At 40.3% G+C, this 25,431-nt stretch overlaps 1 protein-coding gene across 1 annotated transcript; it reads left to right on the top strand.

Annotated features, from left to right (window-relative positions):
- The first annotated feature begins 14,394 nt into the window (after window positions 1-14,394).
- Window positions 14,395-16,293, top strand: LOC135215816 (uncharacterized). The gene has a single exon (XM_064250766.1). It carries the CDS (start codon window positions 14,395-14,397, stop codon window positions 16,291-16,293), a length of 1,899 nt encoding a protein of 632 aa, XP_064106836.1.
- The last annotated feature ends 9,138 nt before the right edge of the window (window positions 16,294-25,431 follow it).

The following is a 25,431-nucleotide window of genomic DNA, read 5'->3' as shown; positions in this document are numbered from 1 at the left end:
CGGAAGATGCATTAGCAATTCTCTGGTAGACATTAGAAGTGCCACACACTAAGGGACCTGGGGAAACCCAAACGAGCTGTAAGGATGTAAGGTAAGGTAAACCTTCCTTTTCATTTGGATACCTGCATCACGTACCATCTCACTCATTTCACTCCTAACCTTACTTACTTCATGGGCCTCTTTCATCGAGTTCATCAGTCTGTCGATTTTCTCCATTGCTATCGTCTATCTCTGGCTCACCATTACTTACGTTTCCTTCACTATCGTCGTCCTGGACATCATCTTCTCGTCACTCGGCGTCGTGGGTGTTCATCTCAAGAAGGAAGATGTGTTGTGTTGCATGCAGATGTTCCTTGCCCTCAAACAGGACTTTCAGGGACCTGGTGATTCCCTTTTCATCAGGATAAAACTTGAGGAAAGTGGTTGAGGGTTTCTGTCAACCTGAAATATTGGTAACGTAGCTGTCATATCGTCAGTATCATATGCATATCCTCGTGAGGAACCATGAGCGGCAGTAAGCGAACATCTCCAAGGATGAGGTGCGATGGTGTGAGGGCTTCGTCCTCATGCATATGCATGTCTCCTGAGTACATCAAGGGGCGGTTGTTGACTGCAGCTTCGGCTTCTTTGATTAGGGTTCTGAGTTGTTCCTCGGTGAACAGATTTCGTCATAACGTCGTAGCGAGCGTCCTCTTTACAACCCGTATCAGCCTTTCAAAGAATCCCACTTTCCTGGGAGATTGGGGGGTTTGGGAAACCCACTTGATTCCCACGCGGCGCAGAAATGCTTTTGCAACATCCTCATCACACACCTCCTGGAGACAGGTGCTTGCAGCCCTGAAGGTCATGGCATTGTTACTGTAGACAGTCGAAGGAGCACCATGGACGGCTGCGAAGCGTCATAGTAGCAGAACAAACGTATGGGCGTCCAGGCTGCTGCAGTAATTTAGATATACAGCACAGCTGACCAAGCAGGTCATGATGAGAATGTGCCCCACTCATCCTTCTTTGGGCATGGAGCCCATGTGGTCTACTCCTACTTTCTCAAAGGGACGTATCATGAGTGCTCTGTTGGTCGGGAGGGGTGGAGGTGGTGGTGGTTGTTGGAAAAGAGGTCTGAAGGCTAACACGCATTCTCTACATCTCCCCACTACTTTCTTGGTGGCAGCCCTCAATCCTGGGCTCCAACATTCCTGCCGGAAAAGAGTCATCAAAACATTAACTCCACAATGCATGTGAGTTTCATGAAGATGGGTGAGATACAATGGTACTAAAGTACCCTTGGAGGGCAACAGCACCAACTCATTCTTTGTATTAGTAACATTAACTAATCAATTTCGTGTGAAAACTATGCCATTACACATGACTAAGCTTAATTATTTTACAAAATTATTAATGTGAGTGGGTACAGGCACGCCACTCTCTAACTTACTACACACCATAGGAAGGTGGTGTCTTTGTTCTAAGTAAACTAATTTCAAGAAAGAGTCTGCTATGTTACTCCCCTTCAGTTTCAACAATTCAGCAGGCAGAGTTAAAGCTCCTTCTTCCCTGAGCTCCCTCAGGGCAGCCATGATCAGATTTTGTCGGATTGGAGATTCTCCCTCTTCGACACATGGTTGAGGGGGGCCTTCACAGCATAGAAAGGGTGGTCCTTCATGCCACAGGCGGTTGACTTTCAAATCATGCAATGTTGAACCTCTGGTTAAAATGTCAGCTGGATAGTGCTTCGTGGGGATGTACTTCATCTCTATGCCACACTCCTGTTGGATCAAAATAATCTCTCCCACTCGATTAGAAATGAACATGTTTTTACTTCCCGTGTGGCTACCTACCCAGGCAATAGCTGTTTTGCTATCAGTCCAGAGGGTTATGATGATAAAGCTAAACAACTTACAAATATGCTTTCTCAATCTAAATCCTAATACTAATGCTAAGAATTCTAACTTTGGAATGGTTAATTTCACTTGTTTGCAAGGCGTGACTCCCATTTTGGAAGTTAAGAGGCTAACTTGTTTGGACTTCTGTCTGACATAGGCTACAGCGCCGTAAGCTTTGCTCGATGCATCAGTAAACAGATGCAGTTCACTACCTTTATGCACCATTCCCCTCTGAAACTTACAAGTGTGAACATTATTGAATTCAGAGAGTAGTTTGCTAGCTTCTAGTTGGTGATCACCTGATAGCACATCATGCCAGCCTACCCCGGCTTCACACAATTAATGAAGGAGAATTTTTCCCTGCACAAAAAAGGGGCTGACTAACCCTAGGGGTCAAAATTAGTTACCAAAAGGGATAGTAGCTCGCATTTGGTAAGAGGATGGGAACTATTTCTACATCTCTGGACATTCTTAGGCTTTAAACTCAACTTATCCTTCCTTCTATCCCAATTCATTCCAAAACATTGATCTCATCGGGTTCCTTGCAGCCAATCTGCTGAGCAAACTCTTGACAATTACTTGCCCACCCCGTTAAAGGCATGTGGGCCTCGTCTAGCAAAGACTTGACCTGGCAATAATCTCTTTCCATGGGTTCCCTGGCTACACATGTCTGCAGATAATTATCGACATAGAAGGATTTAATTATATCTTCCCGTCCTCGTTCGCAGAGATGGGTTTGGAGCACTTGTTGTAAAAGATAGGGGCTACTGGTTATGCCAGAACCACAATGTTAAAGGCATGCGTGGCTACTCGGGTTGGCTCTCATTGTCACAAAAAAGTGCATATTAAGTATCATCGGGATGTAGCAATACTCTGTGGAAAGCTTTTGATATATCTGATACTAACACATAGGGATCGCGTCGAAACTTGAGGAGCAAATCATATAGAATGTCAACTAAGTTGGGACCTGTATAAAGGCAATCATTTAACAACAGTTCTCCCTTGACTTTAGAGGACGTGTTGAACATAATACATAAAGGAATTGTGAGACTGCTTCTTAACCCCAAAGTGGGGCAAGCAATATCCCTCAAATCTTTGAATTAGAGACTTCAGAAATGAACCCAGCATCAAGATAGATCTCAAGGACGTTCTCATAGTCTCTTCTGTACTCAGGTGCTTTCAGAAATTGCATTTCTAATGCATTCAATTGAGCAAATGAATTACGATAATTCGTATCTGGGCATTCTGGCCTGCAGAACGGTAAACTTACTTGGTACCCTCATTTTGTACTTACAATGCCACTCTGGACTTTATTCATAGCAGCGTGCTCTGAGGAGGTGTACTGTTCGAGGGAAGCAATTCCAACAGTATCCAATCTCCACCACATATCAACATCAATTTCTGTTGTGGCTCAGCATACTCGTAATGTGCGAACAACAGCTGCATTTATCCCTTCCACATCCCACTGTGGTACGCGACCATATGGCGTTACACCATTAAGCATCACAAACCAACTTGCTCCATCAATCTTGTCCACACCGAGGACGAACAAGGTAAAGTAATCTGCCACAACCAGGACATTAACATTAGTAAGATGATCGCCATTAACTTTATCATCGGCCATAGTGTAACCTTTGCGCTGCAAATGCGCTTCTACATTAGAGGGCCAACATTATGTATGGTTGTATTTACATCATCATGGACAACAAGTTTAGTGCGGATTACTGTGGCACCTACGTGTATTCTACATGAAACTACATCGTACTTACCTTGTACAATCTGTGTGCCAAACAGTGCAATATTCAGTGAAACATGTTTAATAACTGGCAATTCTAATTTCTTCGCAAGCCAACTCGAAATGAAACTGCGTTGGTTACCGGTATCCAAAAATACTCTAGTAGAAACCGGTTTACTACGTGAATACCTGATAGCTGTAGCGGTTGGCAATAAGGCAGCCGGCAACTTGGTCAAAGGCTCATCCTTGACCATCTTAGCAGTTACACACAGTTTCTCGTCTTTGGCTTTTGGCTGTGTTCTTTGATTTATCTTACTATTGGTGCCTGGGTTCTTAACTTGTGATGTTTTTGAGGAGGACTGACAACTGGGATTGTGGGTGGGTGTGACAGATCTGGGTTGCGCATTGTCTTTCTCACAATTCAAACTGTGATGTAGTCCATCACATAACTCACAATTACACTTTACATTACATCGCTTACTGGTGTGACCAGACGCTAGGCAGTTGAAACATTTCTTATTCAAAATTAACGGGCGTTTTTTAGCCGCCACAGTAGAGAACTTTACACAAAGAGACGTGGAGTTATTGCTGTTGCAGAATGGCCAGGCAGTCGCATAGTTAACATTTGCTTTGTTCCCCTTCTTACTGTAGTTGACAATTCCTCTCCCCTTTGCAATGCATCATCCTCCATTGATCTTTTAATGAAATCGAGCGCTTCAAACAACTCACTCAATGAAAAGTCACATTTACGTTGATAATCAACTACTTCTGAATAGACTTGTGCTTGCGCCATCTTCTGATTGATAAGACTTAATAACTTGCCATGATCTAACAGGGATCTGCTCAAACATTTGATTTGATCGATCAAATCAGTTAGCTCTATGTGGAAATTATTGAGGTCAACATAATTGCACTTGGGTACAAAACGATCAGCTAGCTATGCAGAATGACTAGTGTCCGCTGCTGGTTGCAGTAATATTTTTCAAGCAAATCGCAGACAACATGGTAATTTGCAGATATAATGCTCAAGGATTGAACAACCTTGAGTGGCTCTCCTTGTTGTAATGTACCTAACTAATAGATATATTTAGCAACATCGTTTAAATCAGGTCTATTATGCACATGAGCATCAAACAATTCAGTGGACTCGGTGAATTCACTTTTTTTGCCTTTGAACGTGGGCAGGGGTAGCTATTTGAGATGCGGTAAGTGTGTTGTTGGCTGCGTTATGCTAGTCAATGTGCCAATACGACTCAAAAACAAGGTTATAAATTGTCCTGCATCTTCCAGGACACAAATAACTTTACTCTCTAATGATGACTCTAATTTAACTGTACATGACACATACAAAGTTCGTAACTGTTTTGCGCCAGCTTGGATTCCTCCCAACAAATTCTGATAAACATTAGCAGTTAATGAATTAACAAGATTCATATTGGCCTGACTGATTGTGCTGGTCAGAAGGCCTACAAGGGATTCGATTTGCGCTACGGTGGCGTCCATCATTTTAAGGTTCTCATTTCCAAAAGTTACAATGGAAATGACATCACCTTCATGTTATGTTAACGATTTCCCGATCGCTTTTTCTGCCTGCTTGCGGCAGATTAATCTAATATCACAAGGAAATACGAAAGAACATACGTCTCATGCATGAACATGGAACACAACGGGTATGCTAGCCTTGCACAGCACAGGCTATTGCATCAAAAAAGCCCCTAACGAGGGCAACAAAACGAACTACGCTTTGTCGGAGAGCACCTAGCCAACAGTAACTTGCATTTTGACTACATGGAAGACATGAGGGCAATTGGGAATGGCCAGAACATGTCGAATACCATAATCGAGCTGCTGTTGCTCAGGGACTGGATCCTTAGGGCTATCCAGTTATCCAAAGGACCAAGAATGTCGTCCTACTAATGGACAGGTTCCAGCCTGTACACAAGGGCAACTCGATAGGTAAACATGTCTAATTTAAACAATTTTTATTACAAAATTAAACTCTCCATTTAAAATTAACAAAACAAAGTAAATAAATGGGGCTTAGCTGGCTCAGCACACTACACTTGGACAAATTCTATGTGGCCATGCGACCACTCAAAAATGCTGAGAATTTAAAAAAATCAATTTACACTTTCTTAACAAAACAAATGCCAAAACATTTCTTAGAAGAATCTAAACAGGTTCAATAATGATTAAATTCAATCTGCCCAACAATGGCTACAAAAATGTACGATTACTTACTATGTACGATTCTGGTCAATCATCGCCCTCCTGCTCAAGCTTATACCCTCACACCACGTTCAAGCCCCGCAAGAGTTGTTAACTCTATCATGCTAATTACAAGAGACAGCTCGAGTACCGCGGAAACGGTGGTTTTATACCCAGAATTTTTTTCTTTGAGAAGGAAATATTCCTTCGTTTTTCATTTAATGTTCAAGATAACAAGAATTTAGTGATTAAGCAATGAGGGATGAGAGGTGATGACTAATAAATGTGTACATACAAAAAGGAACCATTTCACTGCAGCCGCCAATCTGCCTATATGTGGCAATACGCCTTTACATTGCAAGTGGGAAAAAGATGGAGGGGCAGAAAATACGTCTTGGAAAATTCGTCCGCTAATTTTTCACGACAAATATTAATGTCAGTGGGATATAAGGCGCCCTCATTAAAGGACAAGCAAGACATGATTATGAATATGTTAGCCAAAGCTTTGATCAAGGAAGGTCTTCATGTTTCCAACAATGAGTTTTTAAATAAGAAAATTAAGGTTATCAAAAATTCTGTAGACCAAAACTGCAGAAAATTAAAAAATCAAAGAAAAGTGGAACAGGATTGGATGACATTTACCAACCTTGACTCTCATAGTTCAAGAAGGCTGATGACTTCCTAAGAAATGTAACAGCAAGCCGGGCTTCATCCTTAAATTTGCTAATTGTCTGTTGTAGCATAATGCATTCATTTCCTGTCAGTAAACAAATTACAATGCAGCTGAAATTGTCCTTAATGGACAGATTGATTCTCAGAAGTAGTAATAACAGGTTTGGGGTAGTGGACGGATTGATCCCGTAGTTAAACAATATTATGCACCATCGATTTGGAAAGAATCGGGCGGGAATGAGGTGTAAATACTTTTATACCCCATAAATTCACTTATGGCAACTCTTATACTGACTAAGATCACGAGTGTGGACTTCAGTAGTGCTTGTGACTTGAAGGCGAAATGTTCTGCATCTCTCTCTCACATGATGTATTTTTGTAAATTTGCTCGTAAATATATCAAGGGGTTGCTGTCGTCTTTTGTTCTTGTTTTTAACGATAGTATGTCGGTTGTAAATGTAATGTTACGAAGAAAATTGCAAAGAAATATTAGAAAAAACATATAAAAGTAAAAAGTATTGTTTTAAAAATGTGCTAAAAATTTTTTACTGTTTTTATTTCTTATCCGTTCTGATATTGTGTGAGCAGTAATTATAATTATACAAAATAAAATAAATTTATTTATTAGAAAAAACATATATAAGTTGTTAAAATTAAAATTTACGATTGTCTTGTGAAAGAGGCCCTACAAGGGGTTGTAAACAGTCATTTTCAACTTTCGTGGAAGCTAGGGAAAATATTTCAGAATTTTTTTTCTTTCACCATGTAACATTTGCATATCTTCCTCTTTCCATTGATGTGTATTTTTTGTAAATTGGCCAACCTCAACGTTTACCCGGCCTGAGGAGCTGCATATCGGTATATTTACCCGTCCAGTAAGGGTTAATACCCAATCAAATTTGGGAATATCTGGATGTCACATGAATTACTGTTGCTTTCCTTCTTCCTTTACTACATAAAGCAGGCTACAGCCTTTCGCAGCGCTGGCATACATGATTAATCGTAGCGTAATAATAATACAGGACAGTGAAACAACTGCAGAATCAATTGCTACATCCATGGCACTGGACATTTTGATGGCTACTGGCTGCATATACTTTCCCACCGAACTATCCTAACTTACTTGCCAGGTAAGTTAACTTCTAGCTAGCACTAGTGGCTACTATCCTAGTGCCATGTCAATGAGGCTTTAGTAACCGGATGCGGAACAGTATGATGATGGAACATTACGATGATGTGGAACAGTATGATAAGACATGGGCTAAGCGTATTTTGAATGATTCATCACTTTGATATTTTTTAAGCAAATGTTTTATAACCCTCAGTTCGACCATTACTTGATAGTTAATATGGAGGAGTTATATGAAAATGCCATTATCAAGAAACTGTTAAAAGTGATTATTAATGAAACAAAGCATCATCTGATATGGATGTCACACAACCCGTTACATTAAAACACCAAACGTAAAGCATCAATTATTTCATTTGCATTTGTACTATGCCCTATTTCCACTTCTATATACTTACTAAGGGCATCTACAACAATAAGACATGTATGAGATTCATAAAAAAAAATGGTCTATATGAATACAAGATAAGGGCCTCAGTGGGGGAGTAGGCCATATTACATGGTGATTCTTACTTGGCCTTGCTAGAACAGATTGACACAACTCACAGTTTTTAACCAGCCTTTCAACATCATGATCAATGTTAGGGTACCAGATAAGAGAGAGTACCTAAGATTTCATACTATACATTCCTGGATGGCCTACATGAAATTTCTCTAATACCATTTGAGTAAAGAATGAGATCAAAACACGATTTTGATACAGATTGCAGCCTTTCATAATAGACATATCCTTCAGAATGTTCTTATATGGCAATAAGTAGACTTGGCATTGATAACAATCACTGTTGATATTATGTGTGTCTTTTGAATATTCATAACAATGATCAAATTGAGCTAGTCTTAGATACCAATACTGTAACCTGCCCTACATAATGCACTTGATCCGTGAAAACGGAACATTTATTGTCATTAACTTTGATACCAGCATCTTGAAGAGTATTCAATGCTCTCTTCAATGCAACAGTATGCTATCAACATTAGGAGACAAAATAAATAGATCATCCTTGTAAATAATCACATCTTTCATGTCATTCAATAACTGTAACATAAATGATTAGAATATATCGGGACTAGCCCGTAAGCCAAATGAAAGGTAATTATATCAATACAACCCTTCACAAGTGTTAATTGTTGCATATTTCTTAGATTTTTCATCTAACGGCAACTGTAAAAATGCATGTGCCAAATCAATTTTAGAACAAACTGATGTAGAGCCAGTTTGAGCAATGACCTCGTCAATAGCAAGGTATGTAGACAGAGAGGTAGTGTCATCCCCATTGAGCGATATGGTAACACAAGCCAAAATATGATTTTTAAGTTTTGATATGATGAAAATAGCTTCGAAAGCTTATCATCTTTCAGTTGTCAAAGCGGGAAGGTGGTCTTTTCAATTATGTTGACATTTTAACATAGCTCAGTTATGGTGTCTTGTGCTACATAAATCAGAAAAACATAAGGAAATTTGTAAATTTTTATTGCTTACCAAGAAATATTTCCACCGTTGACGTCATATCTGAAGTATGACGTCTTCATTCTTTTAGCATACGAACTTCCATCCGTCAGGCTTGGAGTAATTATATTATGCTTTATGTCAATTACAGTTACAATTATAATTGCCAGTCCTATTATGAAATTCCAATTAAAAATAAAATTATTATCAAATAAAAATAAAGAATTACAATTACAACTACCTTAAAATATGTAAATAATTACATTTTAATTAAATTACAATTACAAAAACCCTACCATCAATGCACAGCCCTGATGTAAAGATGGCATGGCCTAGGCAGGCAAGAAATACTGATTAGTCAGTTTCCTTCACTCGAGATGCAACAACCTTAGGTCAATAGAGGTAAAGGAGTTTATAATGAATCGAGGAATTTATTTACAATAACGGAAAAATCAACACATATTCAATTGTTATACTCAACTTTCATAACATTAACCGTGGGTGAAGCCCAATCACTGGAATATACCTTTGATATCTTACCACTAGCAGTTAACCTGTTAAGCTCTTCTTTTACCTTGCTTTGTAAGTGCAATGAGACAGGTCGAGCTCTTGCAAAAATTGGCCTTGCTTCAGACAGGACATCTAACCCTGAATAGGTGCAATGGGTCGAGCACAACCCGAGGAGTGTTTAAAAAAAAACATGTTTTTTTCCCATAAATCATCGTCTATCTCGAATCTGGTCTGATCGACCTGCAACAGGGTAGCAGAACACAAACTACAATCATGTCAAAACCTGCGTTTGCCTTGCCTTTGTCCTTTCCCCTTTTCTGAGTAATTGTTTGTTTAGAACATGTGTGGGATACAAAGGCAAAGTTATCAAGTAGTGATTTCCTGTCTAACACTGTTGACTCTGGGATAGTTTTATATTGTTGGAAACTGTAGTTAGATGATGTGTGTACCATATGCATGCCATTGGTTGTGGCTGAGATGCCTTATATTGCTATTTGGTCCAATTTCCTTTGAATGCCAATTTCTTAGTATTTGCATTTTGTGTTGCATTTTTCATCAACAATGGCCAGCAGGCAGTATTCTCTGGGCATGGATGGCATCAACTTACTTCTAATGGAATTAGAGGATGATGACCTTGAAATGATTACAACGTAAGAAGGGGAGAGAGGGGGTAGGAAGTAGTGAGTCTGTGCCTTTTCTGGTGACAGTTTACATGAGCTTATGTCAGTAAATCATGACACACTGTAGAGAGAGAGAGAGAGAGAGAGAGAGAGAGAGAGAGAGCGATAGAGAGAGAGTGTGGGTAAGGAAAGTAGGAGTTTGTGCCTTTTATAGGGTGACAGTTTTACATGAGAGTTACGTCAGTAAATCATGACACACTGTCGAGAGAGATGAGAGAGAGAGAGAGAGAGAGAGATAGAGAGAGATGACGAGAGAGAGAGAGAGAGAGAGAGAGAGAGAGAGAGAGAGAGAGAGAGAGAGAATAGCATTTCTGATATGACAGTAAATTACATCTTAGTGCAGATCTTTTTACATAATTCCATTCTAGGATAATGAGTTTATTCTCTAAAAAAAATTAGCCACTTCCTATTTCATTTAGGTACCAAAAAAATTCGTGAAATTTTTGACAGTTTTTGGGCCAAAAAAACATACCCTTTTTTTCTCTTTTCTTATTTTGACCTCTATGGGTCCAACACCTCTTTTGGTAGTCACATATTGTAAATAGTAGGTTTAGGAAGGGTTCCCTCAATTTCCATTCTTCCAAGGTGACTTTCCTCCTTCTTTGTTCAGCTTCTCACTCCCCCAATTTTGATTCAATGCTGTGATTAATGCCCTTGTGATATTAGTAAACATCCCCCCTAGTTAATTCAAGCAATGTATTAATCCTTTCTGTGTAAACTCCCAGTCATTTCATGCCCCTTGAATGGATTGTAATATTTTATGCTAAGAGCAAGTAGTTTGTAACGTTCCCCATGTGTTCCTCGCCCTAGTACTGATGCTAGAATCCAATCTCTTTGCAGACAAACACCATGCCTGATTGTGGGAGAAATTGGGAAATTCTGATCTCCGTGTCTGGTTCATTTCCCAGCCACGTGTTTCCGGTGGATCAACAGTCAACCACCTCATTAGTTCCCCGGACCTACCTTAACTAAATTTAAATATATTTCATTAAAAACAATAGCCGAGAATTTATGTAAATTCCTCCTTTTTCAGTAATATCGGCCCTTTGCCGTAGATTTTTTTTGTGTGATAACTCTCGTCCCTCAAGGCCATTTTTAAGAGTGTTAGACTACATTTTCAAGGAGAGAACAAGCAGATCATAACAAAATGGCGACCATTCCCAGTCTCGTGTGAAAAGTAATTTTCATATCCAGGGGTAGTGATCGTTAAACTGGTATCACGATAGAAACGAATCTGAATTCCTTTTAATATTCTTGAGCAAGCGCAGACCAATCTCTCCCAATTCTCCAACAACAGGTAAAAAATGTAAATTTTATTTTCTAGGTATTTGTGTAGAACTAGGTATTATACTTAGGAGTGTATAAAAGCTGACTGCCCTTAAAGCAATAGGACGGTATTAGAACCACGTGCATACCAATAGACTAGAGAGAGAGAAATTAAACCTTAGCTTCTTTTTTATGTGCTATTGTATAAACCATGTAGGTATTTAGGGAGCAAATTCAAAACGAAAATAAGTGTCATATTTCGTGAATTCCAAGTGTAATCGGTCGAATCTCGTGTTGTAAAGAGATTTCGTTGTTAGGATTTTTAACATGAATCAGCACACTGCTCATTGTGCCTGAAGAAAATTATCTCTCTCTCTCTCTTCTCTCTCTCTCTCTCTCTCTCTCTCTCTCTCTCTCTCTCTTCTATTGCTCACAGGTCTAGACAGGATAGAATTTAAATCCTTGGCCACATGTCTAATCGAGCCCTATCCATTGCCCTGTTTATGAACAAAAGAACAGAAGAGTAATTAAATAAAAAGACAAACAGTGTTAGCATGAATTCATTTAACGTATAATAAGGAAAATCAACAGTAAGCATTTTTTTTTTCTTTTGTGCAGAGAGAAATTATAAGGGCAAATGCTTATTACTTTCCACAAAGGGCACAAGCTTTCCCTCTCCCTAAATTAGAAACAAAAATTGCTATGTCTCAAGCAAGAAAGAGTTTATGCTGAAGCTGACAATATCTCGGATATCGTGCCAAAAGATACTCCTTCCCAGTTGAATCCAAATGTAGACCCGTTCCAACCACAACCTTCAGATATAACTGAGCCAAATCTTTATATGCAACTACAGTCCCAACAAGAGATGCTCCTGAAGACACAGCAACACATGACTGCAGCAATGTTACTTCCAAGCATAGAAATACCAAAATTTAAAGGTGATCCTATTGAGTTTGCCACTTTCATGATGGCATTTGATGCCAGAATTGCCCCAAATGCTTCGGGTGATGCTGACAAACTGTACTACTTGGATCAGCAACTTGAAGGGGAAGCCAAAGACTTGATAGGTGGTTGCTTGTATATGAGTTCTTCAGAAGGATATACTTCAGCTAGGAGTTTGCTCAGTCAAGAGTATGGCGATCCCTACAAGGTGTCAATGGCATATATTAAGAAACTTATTTCTTGGTCTGGACTGAAACACGAAGATCCTCATGGCTTGTATACATTTGCTTTATTCCTTATCAAGTGCAGACATGCCATGACCAACTTGTCACACATGGAAGTACTAAATCATCTTCCTAACCTCCTAACCTTCAAGCAGTTGTTAAAAAACTTCCAACATACCTTCAGAACAAGTGGTGTAACCTGGCTGGACATTTGAGGGAAGAAAAGGGAGGAGTTGATTTTGCAGATTTGATTGAATTTGTTTATAAAAAGGCAATGGCAGCAAACGACCCAACATTCAGCAAGTTTGCTCTTCAAAATAATTATTCAAAGCCTGAAAATAACTCTGGTAGCTTCAAACTCAGATATTGTCAACAAAAAAACAAAAGTTCAAGCTTTCCTGCCCAAGCAGAACTGAATCCAGAAAATAGACAGACATCACTAGTGTCTGAGAAAGAGAAATCATGTCCACTGTGCAAGAAAAACCATGATCTTGATGATTGTTGGAATTTTGCTAAGAAGACCTCTGAAGAAAAAATAGATTGCCTTAAGGAGAGAGGGTTGTGTTTTGGATGCTTTGGTCTCAACCATACCTCTAAAGGATGTATGAAAAGAAAGCAATGTAAGACATGCTGTAAGAGACATCCCACATCATTGCATGTCGAAGGATTCAAGCTACATAAAGTTAATGATAGCTCATCTAGAAAAGTAGCAAGTGAAATTATTGTTAGCACATGTACTGCCAATCATGTTAGTGAAGTAAATACAATATTACAGGCTATTCTCCCAGTAAAAGTATATCAGAAAGGAAACAAAGTAGTTTTGGACACTTGTGCCTTTTTTGATAATGGCAGCACTGGTTGTTTCATCACAGAGAGTTTACAAGAGCAGATAGGTGCATCTGGAACAGAGACATGTTTAAAGCTCCAAAACATTAATGGCGTAAACATTGTGAATACTTTGGCGGTTAATATTTTACTCGAGTATTTAAATACTCTTCAGAGGAGAACAGTATTTCATGTCACCATGTCTTTCTTCAGGAAGTTGAAAGGGTAAAGGAGTGCATTCATCCTGCAGCTGTGGTCCATATGTTCGAAAGAGACTTTAGTGAGAGTTCCTGATGAGAGGGTCTGTCACAAGAAGATCAACAGTTCCTCAAAGAAGTTGCAGAAAACATTCAGTTTACCAATGGACACTACCAGCTTCCCTTGCCATTTAGAACCAATAAAGTTAACTTGGTAAACAATAGAGAACAGGCAGTGAAACGAGCACAATGGCAAAGAAGAAAAATGAAACTAAACCAAAAGTACCATGAAGACTATGTGGAATTTGTTGAGAAATTGGCGTCTGAAGGATATGCTTTTAAGGTTCCGGAGGATCAGTCGTATGATGAACAGCCTGCATGGTATCTACCTCATCATGGTGTCTACCATCCAAAAAAGCCAATTAAGATTAGAGTAGTCTTTGACTGTAGTGCTAAATACAGCGGTAGTTCCCTTAATGACAATTTGATGCAAGGTCCTGATATGACTAATTCCCTTGTTGGAGTCCTCATCAGATTTCGTCTAGAAAGGGTGGCCTTGATGGGTGACATAGAATCTATGTTTCACCAAGTGTAGGTGCCAAAAGTTCAACATGAATACCTTAGATTCTTATGGTGGCCTGGTGGTGAACTTGAAAGTGAGCTTACAGAGTATCAAATGGGTGCTCACATCTTTGGAGCAGTATCATCACCTAGCATCGCCAATTACGCCTTGAGGGCAGCAGCTGACCATGCAAAGGATAAGTATGGTCCAGATGTAGAATGCACCATTAAGACTAATTTTTATGTGGATGATTATTTAAAGTCTGTACCCTCAGAAGAGCAGGCATTAAGACTTGTGAAAGACGTTACGGCAGCATTGAAGGAAAGAGGTTTTTGGCTGACAAAGTTTGTGAGTAACAGCAAGCTGGTGTTGAAATCAATCCCGCAAGAGGACCATTCAAAGGATCTTCAAACTTGTGATCTTGACTATGATGAACTTCATGCAGAAAGAGCTCTTGGTCTTCAGTGGAATATTGAAAATGACTACTTTACTTTCTCCGCAAGCTTGGACCCAAAACCACTTACAAGGAGAGGTATTTTGTCAATAGTATGTCCCCTCTATGATCCTCTTGGTTTTGTGGCTCCTTTTCTTTTGCCAGCTAAGAGAGTTCTTCTCGAAGTTTGTCAGGATAGCAGCTTGAGATGGGATGATGTTATTCCCGAAAAATACCAGAAGCCCTGGAGAAGGTGGCTTGATGATTTACCAATCCTGAGTAACTTAAAGATTCCAAGATGTGTCAAACCAAAGGAATTTGGTACAGTGACTTCCACACAGCTGCACATGTTTTCAGATGCTAGTAATGAAGGCTATGATGCTGCAGCATACATAAGTCTTTCCAATAGAAGTGAGAGGATTTCTACTGCTCTGCTGATGGGAAAGTCTAGAGTGTGTCCTGTAAAGGCAACAACCATACCCCAACTGGAATTGACTGCTACAGTGGTGTCCATATATCTAGCAAAACACATTTTGAAAGAGCTGCAAATTACAGTGGACCAGACATTCTATCACACAGATTCTACAACAGTTCTTCACTATATTTTTAGTGATAGAAAGAGGTTTCCTATATTTGTTGCAAATAGATTGAAAGTAATTAAGGATTTCTCTGAAAATACACAGTGGAGATATGTTCAGAGTAAAGAGAATCCTGCTGATATTGCATCAAGAGGTTTCACAAGTCAGCAAATGCTGAACAGTAACATTTGGTTTGATGGCCCACATTTTCTTAGAGGACCAGAAGAGCTGTGGAAAAATGACATGTCTCAAGATGATGTTGAATTGGAAGGATCCACAAGTTGTGCAGTACATCCAGAGGATGAGGAGGGAAATGCTGTTGATAAGTTTCTTAAGTATTATTCTTCATGGCATCGGTTGAGGAAGGCTGTTGCAGTGTATCACTGTCTTTTTTTCGTACTAAAATCTAAGAGACAAACTAGACTTAATGGTTCAATTACAGCAGATGAATTAGATGCTGCTGGAAAAGCAGTCATCCGATATATCCAGAAGAAAACTTTTAGTAAGGAAGTGGCACTCTTACAAAAAAGCAAAGGGTCAGGGGGCCGAGGACTTTGTAGTAGCAGTAGCACTTATAAACTAGGTCCCTTCATTGATCCGCAAGACAGGCTTCTTCGCGTTAATGGACGGCTCTCCAAAGCAGAAATTTCAGCTGACAAGAAGCATCCAATGATATTACCTAGAAAGAGTCATATTACCACTTTGATTATTCGTTACACACATGAAAAATTAGCTCATGCTGGACGCAACCATGTGAGGGCAAAACTTAGAGAACTTTACTGGATTATCCATACCAATGCAAGTATCCGTCAGGTTCTACAAAGAGGTGTAATTTGCAGAAAAATTACAAACCCCGTTCTTATCCAGAAGAAGGCTGATTTACCATTGGAAAGAGTAATTCCAGCTACTCCATTCACAAACACAGGTGTTGACTTCTTTGGGCCACAGGAAGTCAAAGAAGGAAGGCAAATCAGGAATAGGTATGGTGTATTATTTACTTGATTGTCTTCAAGAACAATTCATATAGAAACAGCCAATTCCTTAGACACATCGTCCTTCATAAATGCTTTAAGAAGGTTTGTTGCTAGAAGAGGAAATGTAAGGAAGATTTGGTGTGACAATGGGACAAACTTTCATGGAGCCGAGAAGGAGTTGAGGAAGTCACTGCAAGAGATGAATGATGATCAGATCAGAGCTTTCCTCGAAAAAAGAAAGCATCAGCTGGACCTTCAATCCCCCTACAGCTAGTCATATGGGAGGTGTGTGGGAACGTCAGATTAGAACTGTGAGAAAGGTCTTGACTCCTCTCTTCAAAGAACATGCTGGACGACTGGATGATGAGAGTTACCACACTCTTCTCACAGTAGTTGAGGCTATAGTGAATGACCGTCCTTTGACCACAGTCAGTGACAGCCCAGATGACTTACAACCACTCAGTCCAGCACAGCTTCTCACACAGAAATCAAGTGTTGTGATGCCACCACCTGGTGTTTTTCAGAAAGGAGATATGTATCTGAGACAGAGGTGGCGATATGTTCAATTCTTGGCTAACTTATTGTGGACTAGATGGCGAAGAGAATATTTATCAACATTACAAGAGAGACAGAAGTGGAACAAAGAAAAGCGGCACCTTCAAGTTGGTGATATTGTCCTTGGAAAAGATGATAATCAGTTAAGGAGTAACTGGATGATGGGTCGTGTCATCCGCACTGAAAAGGACAGAACCGGTGTTGTACGAAGTGTAGTTTTAAAGACACAAACATCAGAGCTCCATCGACCCATTCAAAAGCTTGTTCTTCTCCTTGCAGTAGAGGAACAATGATTATAATAGTTATTTTTATTAGGATCAAAGGATTTGAGAGTATATTACTTTTATTATAGATGTTATTTATATCACCTGCATTTATAGATATGATTGATTTTGATAAACAAATAATTTGTTTATAGGGCCAAGAATGTAAATGCAGCTTTTTATAGAAACCAGTTGTGTATATAATAATTTAATAAGCTTTGTTTTTCAACTTGGTGATTAGGGTTAAATTATACTATAGATATTTTGTCCGTTTTACATGTAAACATTATTCAGTCTATTTTGGATTGTTACTGCTGTAATTTGTTTGTTTGTTAATTGTTGTTGAGTAGTTCTTGAAAAGATTGTTTATCCTGGAGGTTATCAGTGTTGGAATGGAATTACACTGTAACAGTTATAAGTTTCTAGAAATAGGATCAAGGTTTTTTTATGACTGACAGAGTAGAAGAAGTCATCGAAGTGTAAAGAACATTTCTTTGGAAATTCATTTCGCTTGTATTGGATGTATCTTAGAGTAACACAGATGTAAGTTTATTTCATTACTGAAATTTGTATATCTTCTGTTTCATGTTTGTGGTGTTTTGTAGTTATATCAAACTATTATCAATTCTTTGTTTATTATGGAATTTCTATTTAACAGTTTTAGTAAGTTTGTATATTTTGTTGTTTTCAGTTTCTTGAACCTCGTCGTCTTGTACTACTAGCAAAGAACTCATTATTGGTTCTCTGGTCATGGAGTAATGACCAACTATAAGCCCTTACAGTAATGGTCAACTTAAGTTGTAGTTCCTAGTGTTAAGTGATTTAAAGTTTTAAGCTGGTTTAAAGTGTTTAGTGATATCTACTTGAACTTTATATCAAATTTTTAATAAAGTGTGACGTGAGTAACAGTATCTGTATCTTTTCTACATCTCATCCCTGTGGCTTTGAAGAAAACGGCAGCTACAATAAGTAATATAAACTTATTGGTGTTTCAAGAAAGTAATTCAAGTCTATGCCTATGCATGCATCATTCCATCGGAATATGTCTTTACATTTTTCCCTTGGTATCTCATAAATTAATGAGAGTGTGTGTTCATTTGAATGATGTCACTCGTCCAGCCAACATTTAGTGTGTGTTGTACGATAACAATAGCACACTCAGATTTCTCCCTCATAGTGAAAGAAAGTCATTCTGGTTTTTAGGAAGTATACACCCTCAAGTGTCCCCCAAAGGATTTTTTTCTTGCAGTGCTACCAGTCGGTTGCATTGCCAATTGAGTAACCCACCCGAAGTATTTTACCCTTTTTTCGTTACTCATTGTTTGTGTGCGCTCTGCTTTGTGTAGAGTGCCATTTCCTTTTGTTAACTTGTTGTACAGCTACCAAGTGTCATTCTTCGGCAACTGCCGGCACCCCAGTGCCACCATGGAAGAGTCCTGTATAATACACAACTGCACCTGTGCGTCCACCCAAAACCATGAGTCACTACAGTGTCCATGAGTCAAAGAATTTTTGCTCACCGGGAACATTCCATTTAGTGTGTTCTTTTAGCAGCACACTCAGCCACAGTGCCACCTTATGGAAAAGTGTCATTCCAGCAAAGTGTCACCAAGTTAAATGACTTTCCCAAAACAGTTTTCACTCCCGGACCATTATAATACACCTTCTCCTACCAGAATCATGTTGGCAGCAGATTACCAAACCCTCCTGGATGCAAATACCTGGGAATAATAGAAGGAGAAGATATAAAACATCAATAGATGAAGAACACGATCAGTAAAGAATATATGCAGACTTCAGGTGATACTCAAAGCAAAATTCAACTCCAGAAACATGAACCATAAACACATGGGCAGTACCAGTGAATCAGATACAGCGCAAGAGTAGTGGAGCGGAAGAAGGTTGAACTCCAAAGCATAGACCAGAAAACCAAGAAACCCATGTCAATACACTATGCACTACATCTCAGAGCGAAAGGAAGGAGAGTGAAGACTACTAAGCATAGAAGACTGCATCAACATCGGGAGCAGACCACTGGGGAAAAATCTTAAAACCAGTGAAGACGAGTGGTAAAGGAGTGCACGGGAAGAAGGACTGATGTAAGTACATGAAGACCCAGACAAGAGAATGACAAACAGAACAGAGGAATGCCACAACAAACCAATGCATAGACAGTACATGAGACAAACAAAAGAACTGACCAGCGGCAATGAAACAAGGTAAGGGCTACAGAGGGGAGAACTCAAGAAAGAAACAGAACGAATGTTAACTGTGGTACAAGACAGTCCCTAAGGACCAGATATGTCCAAAGAACGATAGAGGGGAATAACATCTCACTCATATGCAGGAAGCATATGGGTGAGACCATAAACCGCATAGCAAACAAATGTCCTGCACGCACACAGAACAGTACAATAATAGGCACGATTCAATAGCAAAAGCCCTCCAGTAGAGCCTGTGCAAGAAACACCAGCTAGCTTGCAGTAATAAGTGGTATGAACACCACCCTGAAGGAGTGATGGAAAATGATCAAGCAAAGATCCTCTGGAACTATTGTATCAGAACAAATAGGTTGATACATGCCATTAGACCAGACATGACGTTGATTAACAAAATCAAGAAGAAAGTATCACTCATTGACGTCGCAATACCATGGGACACCAGAGTATAAGAGAAGAGAGAAAAGATTGATAAGTATCAAGACCTGAAAATAGAAATAACAAGGATATGGAATATGCTAGTGAAAAGTGTACCCATAATCATAGGAAAACTAGGCAAGATCATAAGATCCCTGAAAAGGAACCTGGAAAAAACTAGATGCCAAAGTAACTCTAGGACTTATGCAGAAGAGTGTACTCCTAGAAACACCGCACAGTGAGAAACGAGATAGACTCCTAAGGAATCCCACGCTATAAAAACAACCCAGTCGAATAGGATGACTGTGAGAGACCAAAAAGAAAAAGAAAAATTAATAATAATAATAATAATAATAATAATAAAATAATAATAAATAATAATAATAATATATTTTTTTTTTTTTTTTTGCTCTATCACAGTCCTCCAATTCGACTGGGTGGTATTTATAGTGTGGGGTTCCGGGTTGCATCCTGCCTCCTTAGGAGTCCATCACTTTTCTTACTATGTGCACCATTTCTAGGATCACACTCTTCTGCATGAGTCCTGGAGCTACTTCAGCGTCTAGTTTTTCTAGATTCCTTTTCAGGGATCTTGGGATCGTGCCTAGTGCTCCTATGATTATGAGTACGATTTCCACTGGCATATCCCATATTCTTCTTATTTCTATTTTCAGATCTTGATACTTATTCATTTTTTCCCTCTCTTTCTCTTCAACTCTGGTGTCCCATGGTATTGCGACATAATCATTATTCTATTATTATTATTATTATTATTATTATTATTATTATTATTTTATTTAAAATAATGGCAGAATTCACAGAATCGATTTTGTACAATAATCTTTCAATTCTCCTTATGATTTGTCTTTCTGGCACGCTGGTATTATAAAGCAGCTGTCCAATATTAATCGCGCTGTAGGTCGTCAACGGAATTTCGGGGTGGTGTTATCAAAGGCAAACTGGTTATCAGGGAGCGGCTGGGGTCGTCAACAGGTATACAGGTGCGTTTCGTAGGTCGGGAACAGGCCGTAGTCGTCAGGGGTCTATCCGGTATTCCTTGTTTTTTCTTCTTTTCTGGTTTTTAAAGGCGTCTACATGTTTCGGCCACCTCGTTTGGCCATCTTCGGGACGGGATCACTGAGTGCAATGGTCTGTGTCAGATGTATTCACGCTATTTATTGCATTCGGGTGGTTTGAAGAAATGGGTACCTCACTTTTCATTGGGTAATACCTGTGACGTCACAAGCGATGTCATCAGGGGGCCCGTTGCTGGTTGGCTGTCCTCTTCGTGGGCGGAGCCTCATCCTTATTGGTGATGGTGGAGGCCCCCTCGAAGGGCGTGCTACCAGGTAGTCCTCAGGGCGAGAGCTCGAGCTTCGATCACCCTCAGGGTTACTAGGGACGTCCTCAGGATGAGAGCTAACGCTTCTATCATCCTCAGGATCCCTCTGGTGCGATGGTCGTTGTGGGGCGTTGTCTGCTGCTCTCCTGACGCTGACGGCGGTGGGGAGGAGGAAGGTCTCCTGTGTGACGTTCAAACTGGGCTTCTCCCTCCCGATGTGCAGCGCTTCTAAGATTCGCAAACGACAGGAGAATCTTGGAGAGGCGCATTGACGTCATCCCGATGTAAGCTCCGAGGCATCCTCGGATTGGGCACGTGTATCTGTAGATGACGTTCGTCCTCTTCTAGGGATCCTGCGACGATGAATATTGGACAGCTGCTTTATAATACCAGCGTGCCAGAAAGACAAATCATAAGGAGAATTGAAAGAATATTGTACAAAATCAATTCTGTGAATTCTGCCATTATTTTTAATAAAACTTGTTTGAAAGAAGGTCTGTTTCAAACATACATATTATTATTATTATTATTATTATTATTATTATTATTATTATTATTATTATTATTATTATTATTATTATTGCTAAGTATCGCTGAGCCAGAAAAGTGAGCAATAAGAATAATAGAAAAGATTATATATAAGATTAATTAGCTGGATTCTGCCAATATTAATAATAATAACAATAATAATATATAATAATATAATAATGATAATAATAATAATAATAATAATTATTATTAATTATTATTATTCTTATTATTATTATTATTGATTGCAGGTCCACAATAATATCGCATGTGAAGTATATAAAGTGTTAATGATAAGAGCTTTCGAACCCTGCACCAGGTTCATCCTCAGCAAAGTGAACATTATGAATTTAAAAATCTTTCGAAGGGTTCGAAAGCTCTTATCATTAAACACTTTATATACTTCACATGCGATATTATTGTGGACTGCAATCATTGTTATCATTTTCGACACTGAAAATTGTGCCCACCATTATTATTATTATTATTATTTGGAAAAAGGCCCTCTTTTAAACAAATTCTGTTGCATAAAATGGCAGAATTCAGCGAATTAAAATTATATATTATCTTTTCTATTTTTCTTATTACTCGCTTTTCTGGCTCAGCGATACTTAGCAATAATTGGCCAATATTCATATTGGGGATAATGCTGAAAGTGGCATTTTATTCAGGACAGGTTTTATTAATCAAAGACTGGTATTATCAGTATACTGGTATTATCAGAATGTTGGTATATAGGAAGGCATTCCTCTGGTCCAGATCAAGCAGGGGTCGTCGTCGGTGTTGGTATCATTCCATCAGAGAGGCCAATGTCAGGCCGAGGTCGTCTCTGGTATTCAGCTGGTGTTAATGCTGGTGTAGCTCTGGCTTATCCCGACGTTTCAAGGTCATCTTTATGGCTGGTCAGCAGTAGAAGTGAAGAGATGGTGTATGCATGCTATTATTTATAGCGGCTCAAATCCTAGAGCTGCATTCTCAATGGTTGAGCCAGTCTAAGGGCGAAGTCTGGGATCTCTCATCGATGGTTGCAGGGATTCAGCCATGCGAGCACTCAAGTAGTGTATCCGGGAATGAATGTCTGGAGTCCTACCTGCGGCAGGAGTCCTATCATCCCGCTGGTGCTCCTGGATATTTGGCATTGTTGGGTGGTCGTTTGCTGCTGATCTTCAGGTGGCGGTAGGGAGGAGAAATGTTTCTTGGGTAATGTTTAAGTTAGGTTTCTCCTTTCCTATATGGAGGGCTTCCAGGATTCGCAGATGTCGGGGATCAGTAGTTTGGTCAATTATTTCGATATTAGGTATAATATCGCTCCTTTTTATTCTTACATTATGGGCATTCCTGGCATGATTATAAATGGCTCCTTCTTGGGCATGGCAGGAGATTCTCTTGGAGAATCGTATGGTGGTCATGCTGATGTATTTGCCGAGGCATCCTTAGACGGGACATGTGTATCAGTAGACCACGCTCGTCTTCTTCAAGGTATCCTGCAGGGGGGCTGCTGTGTTGATCCTCATCGCCAGGCTGCTTGTCTTCTTCGTTTTATAATATATCATTAAATTACTGGTCTTTTCCTGATTGGTGGGGGTGACGTTTCTCTCAATGATAGTCTTCAGGGTTTGCTCATCCTCCCTATACCTTTAGTGGAAGTGCTCTTTGTAAAAAAAGCTTCATGGGCTCTGGGATGTCGGGGCGGGGTTCCTGGAGGTACCAATCTTCAACGTTCTTTGCTATCACAGCATCGACGGCTGTGTCCGTTGTCGACAAGGACCTGGGCTGTTCGTTCCAGTTTGCTGTGTGTCGCACCAGGAAGAGCAGAGCGAGAGGCCCCTCCTGACGAAGGCACTGATGGTGGAGCGCTTATACCTCTCAGGGCACTCGCTCTCTCCGTTCATACACATAACCAAGTTCGTTGGCATCGTGTACACGTTCGTGCGGAATCAGGTGTTTTGCTGCTCGACAAGAACGTCAAAGAAGGGGAGGCGGCAGTCTTGGCAGTTTTCTATGGTAAAGTAAAGGCAGCTGTGATCATGAAATGCACGTCACAGCTGCTCTATTATCTCTTCCTAGAAGTCGGCGCAGATGAAGGTGCCATTGATGTAGCACACATACATCCGTTGTCTGCTGGAATTCTGGAAGACCCTCTCTTCGATGGTGCCCATGTAAAAATTGGCGAAGAGAACACCAAGGGAAGAACCCATTGCCACCCTGTCGATCTGGGTGTACATGCAGCCGCGGTGGTCGGAGAAGGGGGCCTTCTTAGTACAGATTTCCAGCAGGGCACGAAGGGCATGTTCAGGGATGTTTAAGGGTGGTGTAAAGGGGTCCCTGTATACCTTGTCCAATATCATTTGACTGGTTTCATCTGTGGGGACATTGGTAAATAAGGACTCTACATCCATCGAAGCGATACATCCTCCGGCGGGCGTTACTTGTAGGGCTTCCAGGAACTCGACCGATGACTTCAAGCTGTAGGTATCCGGGACGTACAGGGTCAGAATGGCGTTGAGCTTCTTGGTCAACAGGTACATTGGGGCAGGGATCTGGCTAATAATTGGGCGAAGGGAATTCCCTTGTTTATGGGTCTTGACGTTCCCGTAGATGTACCCCAGGTTATAGTCGCCCACATTTGATGTCGTTAACAGGGTTTTTGGTGATCCTGCTGAATTTCGTGGTCTGGATAAGTACGAAGGCGGCAGTCTTGTCCGCCCTACATACAGTGATGTCCTCTCGTTTCCTAAACTGCTTGGCTGCTTCCCTCAGGTCACAGGTGATGATACCGCTGCAGTAGTCTCCATGGTCTGCGAGAGCCTCGGAAAGCAGAAGTGGTTGAAGGGCATCAGTCATCCGTACGTTCCCAAAGTCTCCTTGCTTTTAGACGCCATCAAGGAGATTTTCGATTTCTAGTCGTTTATCCATCGGCCTTGGCTGCATGATGAAGTGGCAATTAAGGCCCTCCATAGGATCTTGTCTTCTTCTGGTGTAGGGACGTGGTCGGTGAGGTTGATGTACTCTTCACACCCTTGTGGGAGGCGCATCTTGCCCCCGTTGAAGGTGATGAGGTTCTTAGTTACTGTCCTGTTCTTCTTTTCAGCATCTTTCTCTCCCAAGCAATGAAGGCAATTGGCAATGTCATTGCGTTGCCCACGTCCCTGGAGGTTGTCTGCCAAGGCACAAGGTGATCTGCTACAGGGTCTGTGCGACAGTGGAGGTCTTCCCATTCGAAGTATAGGCTGTCCTTCTCCTCGGCGAGTGTGGCTTTCTTTTATTCCTTGGCAGACAATATAGGAAAGGAGAAACTAAACTTGAACATTACCCAAGAAACATTTCTCCTCTCTAACGCCACCCGAAGATCAGCAGCAAACGACCACCCAACAATTCCAAATATCCAGGAGCACCAGCAGGACGATAGGACTACTGCCGCAGGTAGGACTCCAGACATTCATTCCCCGATACACTGCTCGACGCTCGCATGGCTGAATCCCTGCAACCATCAACGAGAGATCCCAGACTTCGCCCCAGACTGGCTCAACCAATGAGAACACAGCTCTAGGATTCGAGCCGCTATAAATATTGGCACACAGACACCATCTCTTCACTTCTACTGCTGACCAGCCATGAAGAGGACTTACGAGAAGGTTGAAACGTCGCAATAAGCCAGAGCTACTCCAGCATTAATATCAGCTGAATACCACAGACGACCCTGGTCTGACATTGACCTCTCTTATGGAATGATACCAACACCGACGACGACCCCTTCTTGATATGGACCAGAGGAACGCCTTCCGATTTACCAGTATTCTGATAATACCAGTATACTGATAATACCAGGCTTTGATTAATAT

Source organism: Macrobrachium nipponense, chromosome 5 (genome assembly GCF_015104395.2).
Source record: "Macrobrachium nipponense isolate FS-2020 chromosome 5, ASM1510439v2, whole genome shotgun sequence".
In the NCBI taxonomy this organism is placed as follows: Eukaryota; Metazoa; Arthropoda; class Malacostraca; order Decapoda; family Palaemonidae; genus Macrobrachium; species Macrobrachium nipponense.
This window is presented reverse-complemented; position numbering and strand designations above follow the sequence as displayed.